Source organism: Gracilinanus agilis, chromosome 3 (genome assembly GCF_016433145.1).
Source record: "Gracilinanus agilis isolate LMUSP501 chromosome 3, AgileGrace, whole genome shotgun sequence".
Taxonomy (NCBI): domain Eukaryota; kingdom Metazoa; phylum Chordata; class Mammalia; order Didelphimorphia; family Didelphidae; genus Gracilinanus; species Gracilinanus agilis.
Window position 1 is genome coordinate 86,653,105 of NC_058132.1, and position 5,266 is coordinate 86,658,370.

The window sequence follows — 5,266 nt, forward strand, 5'->3', positions numbered from 1 at the left end:
CATGCCATACTTTCAAATTTAATCTGTATTATTAATATTTTCTCCATCATTTCCTTAAGTGTAGACATCATCAAAACAGTAAATCAAACTGTGATTTGTGGCATCTGCCTCTTTCTAAGGAATAAATTCTCATACTGAAAGTTTAACAATTAACTCTTATAAGATCCAAATAAGTTAGCAACCTGGGGATGCTATAAATTCCCTCTCACTGGAGCTCCTCAAATAGATTCTAGATGGCCATTTGTGGGAAGTTGTAGAGAAGATTTGTTTTTAGGTGTTTGAGGTTTCTTCCAGCTAATATTCTGATTTTTTGAGGACTTAAAGCTCAGTCTACTCTTACTTAGTTCCTTGCTTCCTTTTTGTCTAGAGGTTCAGAAAGAACACTGGTCAGCCTCTCAAAATTTCATCCTTTCAAATGGGAAATGCTTATCCTAGTGCTCTGCCATTGTTTTCTTCTGCAGCAGAATCCAGAGGATAAGAGAATGGGACACAGGCGTGTTATATTTGGGTCTTTGAGTACACGCTAAAATGATATTTAATCTATCAGGGTGCTCGATATTTCATTTTTCTTAATATTTCCTTCCTTCAAAAGGAAGCTATTTAATCTCATTTTCTTTTAAACATGGCTAAAATGTGGAGGGAAAGATTAGCTAGGCTTTCAAGTCCATGAGAATTATAAACTAGTGCATAAACAAGGGAATTTCTGAATCATTCATTCCTCAGTCAAATTAATCAGATCCAGTCTATCTTCTAGCATCCAAGAAAAATAGTCGTTTCAATTCAGCCAAATGGAAATTTGGACTCAGGGAAACCTATTTTGCTCTATAATTTTTCTCATGTTTATCTTATTTTTCCTTTTATGTAACCTGTATTTTTACTGCTATAGGTTAATCCCATTCCCTAGGAGATAAAAATCAGCTGAGGCTTGTTCTTGTTCCTCATACAGAGATGTCGAACTTGAGGAGATGATGTTACCCCATGATTCATTGCATCAATTGTGGAGCTGCCCACATACTTCTCTGGGCTCAGGTTTTTGGAGCTATGGATGCTTTTAGGGTCCTTTCTTCCTGTGGGCAGAACAAGAAGAAATGGGCTGAAGTTGTAGCAATATGGATTGGAGTGAGTTAAAAATGCTGTTTTGCAGTAAGGAATATGAGATATTGTATGATCTGTCACTTCCCTCTCCTTCCCTAACCCGAGTTGCAGGCAAAAACCAACCCTGAGATGAACTGAGGTTTGAATGGGGATAGATAGAGGTGTGAGGAGATGGAGATGAAGTGGCTAGAAAGGGGGCAGTCTTCTTTGTTTGTATGGAACATAAGACTTAATATGTGTTTGCATGTCATGATGTCAGTATGAGTGCTTCCTTGTGCATAGGCATTTGTGTGTATATATGTATATATGTGCGTTTTATATGCAAATGAATGCCATTTGTAAGTCTTAAGATGGGCAAATGAGGGTCAGTAGGATTACTGCTGTACTTGGAAGTAGCCACATTGGAGGTAAACAATGTTCAACTTGGAAACCCTAAAGGCAAGATTTAATAAGGACCAAAAGTTTTCCCTGACTCCTAACATTTCCCTAACTTTAATGATTGAAGTTCCATCTTGGACTGCCATTTTGGCTAGTGTTCCCCATTAAATAGATAGATCAAATATTTAAGTGCTTACTATATATAAGGTACTGTTTTAAGTGCTGGCAATAGAAAACCCATAAAACAAAGTCATCTCTACTTTCAAACAGCCTCCCTTCTATTGGAGGAAGAAAATACATCAAGTAATGCTCTAAAGCTAGAGTGGGGATGGGGACTGGATGTTAGAGGAAAGGGATCAATGTGGATGAGATGTTTTTTAATTGAAAAGTTCTAATTTGAAAAGTTTTAATTAATTTAGAATATTTTCCCATGATTACATGATTCAGATTCTTTTAATCCTCTCTTTACACCCCCACCCCCACCTTGTAGCCAATGAGCAATTCCACTGGGTTTTACATGTGTCATTGATCAAGACCTATTTCCATATTATTGATATTTGCATCAGGGTGATCTTTTAGAGTCTACAGTGAATGAAATTTCTAATGGCCATGGAACCAACAATCATCTAGTTAGTCCCTGGGTGGATTTGTCCTCAGGGCAGAAAGAAGGATAATTTATAATTGAGACAGATTGAAGAGTGAGCTATAAGGGAAGGGAGCATTGTGGCTGAACCTTCTGATAATATGGCAAGTGCTTCATCATTGTCACTGGATACACCAGCACAAAGCAGTTAGCTTTACTAGGCAGTCTAGCTCTCATAGGTACAGATGCTTTTTAAAATAAGAAGCATGTTGATTAAATTACACAACAGAAGCTTAGATGTTGGTTAGATGACCTCTGAAGCAAATATTTGGATAAGTTATGATGATTTCTTTTCTTTTTAAAGACTATTTAACAAACATTTACTAATGCCTATTATGTGTAAGCTACTGGAGAAATAAAACCATTATCAATATTGTCCTTGCTCTCCAAATGCTTATATCTGCTGGAGGGCTGTATGAGTATGTATCTAGATATAATATGTACCATTTCCCCCTTTTTGTGAACACATCTTAGAAATGGTTATGAAATAAGTTGGGAAATAAAATCCAAGCATTCAATTTATCTATACATTTTTAAAAATCATACCTAGTATGTAGAAAAATATCCCTTGTTCAACAATGCTGAATAAATTTTTGAGGAGATGGGGTAACTTTATTTTTCAATAAGGAGGATACTTTATAGGGTCCTCTAAGTAATGTCTTTTAGTGCCTTGAATCTCCCATATCTCAAACTTATGTGCTACTCTATCTCTCAGTGATCAACCTTTGAATCTATTCCCCTACTTTTCTATCCTCTGACCCCCTCTCCTTCCTTTCCACATAATTCTTTGACTCTTTCTCTGCAGGTGACATGTACAACATGAAAAACTCCAATGTCACCTTTGTTAACCCCCAATATTTCACCCTGCTTGGAGTCCCTGGTCTGGAGTCTGTGCAGCACTGGATAGGGATTCCATTTTGCATCATGATCCTCCTTGCTCTCATGGGAAACTGCACCATCTTGTCTGTCATCTGGAGGGACCCATCACTCCACCAACCCATGTACCTTCTCCTGGCCATGTTAGCCATCAATGACCTTGGTATTTTCCCTGTCTTATTTCCTAAAACTTTGGCCATTCTCTGGTTTGACCTCAAAGAGATTGAATTCAATATCTGTCTGACCCAAATGTTTTTTGTGCATGTCCTGGCAGGGTTCGAAACTGGGATCCTGGTAGCCATGGCCCTGGATCGCTATGTGGCCATATGCCGTCCCTTAAGGTACACAGCTATCCTGACGCCCCAAGTCCTTCTGGGGATTGCAGGAATGGTGGTTATGAGGGCTGTGCTTCTCGTCTCCATCTGTCCCATCCTTATCAAAGTGAGGCTAACATCTTTCCGCTCCACAGTGATAGCTCATTCTTACTGTGAACACATGGCAGTGGTGAAACTGGCTGCGGGCGACACTCGAGCCAACAAGTTCTATGGTTTGGCCGTTATCATGACTTTGTGTTGGTGTGACATTTCCTTCATTTCTACCTCCTACATTCTCATCTTCAGGGCTGTCATGAGGCTGCCAGGGAAGGAGGCCAGGGTCAAAGCAGTCAATACGTGCACAGCCCACATTACCATTATTGTCCTCAGCTATTCACTGGCCCTCTTCTCCTTCCTAGCTCACCGATATGGCCACCACGTGGCTCCTTATGTCCACATCTTGCTGGCCAACATTTACCTCTTGGTACCACCTGTGGTGAACCCCATTGTCTATGGAGTGAAGACCAAGGAGATTCGAATTCGTGTGATCACCATGTTTTCCCTTCAGAGACAAAAGCCTAAATCTTGACTCATTTATGTGATAGGAAATCACCTATGAAATGAATAGGCATTTGATCTTTGTCCCTGGAAGAATTTTTCTATGCCTATTCCTAGAAACAAATCTCTAAATAATATGGATTCTGAATGATATTCTGACAGACCAATGAAAGAACAACTTCTTTAATCCCACAACATTGGGTTTTTATAGTTTTAAGGACTATGACCACCTGACTAATTGAGGGACACAAAAAACACTTAGAAATTTTGCAGAGTCATGAGTTTAGAATTAGAAAGTTGTCAAATCAAAAATCTTGAGTGTAGAAATAAATTCTCTCAAAAGGGCAAAGAAATCTAAAACCAACATAGCAGGAGAGTGGTGATAAATGAGGCAGAATGAAAGGTGATGAGCATTTTGGAGTAGCATCTGCTTAAAGAATAGAAATAAGAAGAGAAACTCCAGAGACAGTATATTTGACATTCAGTCTATCTATGAGTGAATCCATCATATTGTATAAATGGAGATTTTGAACCTTGGGTTTCATCCCCCATAAGTCCCTTAGTTTTCCCAAAATCCCCTTTAATCTCTCCTGCACCTTCATGTTTGCGTGGTTACCTTATTGTTTTATATTTGGCTGTAACTCCTCCCTCTTGCTTTTTTGTGTTCCTGGGAGTGGGCTTGTTAGTAACCTTTTAGTTTGGTCTATGTTAGTTTATATTTAATAAAGTATTCATAAATATAATATTTAGTATTTTGCATATTAATTTTAATCTCCACATTTTTGGCAACCACAAAGGGATAGAATCTTCAAATTTAAAAAAAAAATAGATTTCCAGCATAGTTAGTAAGTTTGCCTGAGAGCTGAGTGCTGGAGTTTCCTGTTTTCACCCCATCTTGGCCACTGCAGCCACTAGCCTGCCAGCCCACCAGTCACCTGCTTTTGCTGCTGCTGCCTTTTCACACTCATCATCCAGTGTTCCTCACTGCTCCGCCCAGCCTGAAGCCCTTCTTACAATATTAGACAACAGCAGGTATGAGAGTATAATGAATGGGATGTGTATAATAATGCAGCATGGCCAGTGTTCACTTCTCTCTTGAGCTTATGGGGCTATCATGAAAGGAAAGGCATAAAAGTGATTATCTTGAACCTGACAATTCAATTCAAAGCTTTTCCTTTCTCCTATCCTTTGAAAAAATGGTATGCAAATCAAATCTGTTAATAAGGACATTTCTTAGTAAAATCCATTAAAATCCAAAACATTTCTTGTAGTGTTGAGGTGGTAGGTATTGAAACCAATTCTTTAGAGACTGAATATTTGGTGATTTATTGTCAGGCTTTATGGTAATCCAACATGTCTCTGTGGATCTAGACTTGATCCAAGTTGAGTATATAAGTCATGC

At 38.6% G+C, this 5,266-nt stretch overlaps 1 protein-coding gene across 1 annotated transcript; it reads left to right on the forward strand.

The window, feature by feature from the left end:
* Window positions 1-2,935: 2,935 nt before the first annotated feature.
* Window positions 2,936-3,895, forward strand: LOC123239353 (olfactory receptor 52A1-like). The gene has a single exon (XM_044666627.1). It carries the CDS (start codon window positions 2,936-2,938, stop codon window positions 3,893-3,895), a length of 960 nt encoding a protein of 319 aa, XP_044522562.1.
* The last annotated feature ends 1,371 nt before the right edge of the window (window positions 3,896-5,266 follow it).

Coding starts and splice junctions, on each gene's coding strand:
- LOC123239353 (XM_044666627.1), top strand. CDS start 2,936: ATGAAAAACTCCAATGTCACCTTTGTTAACCCCCAATATTTCACCCTG.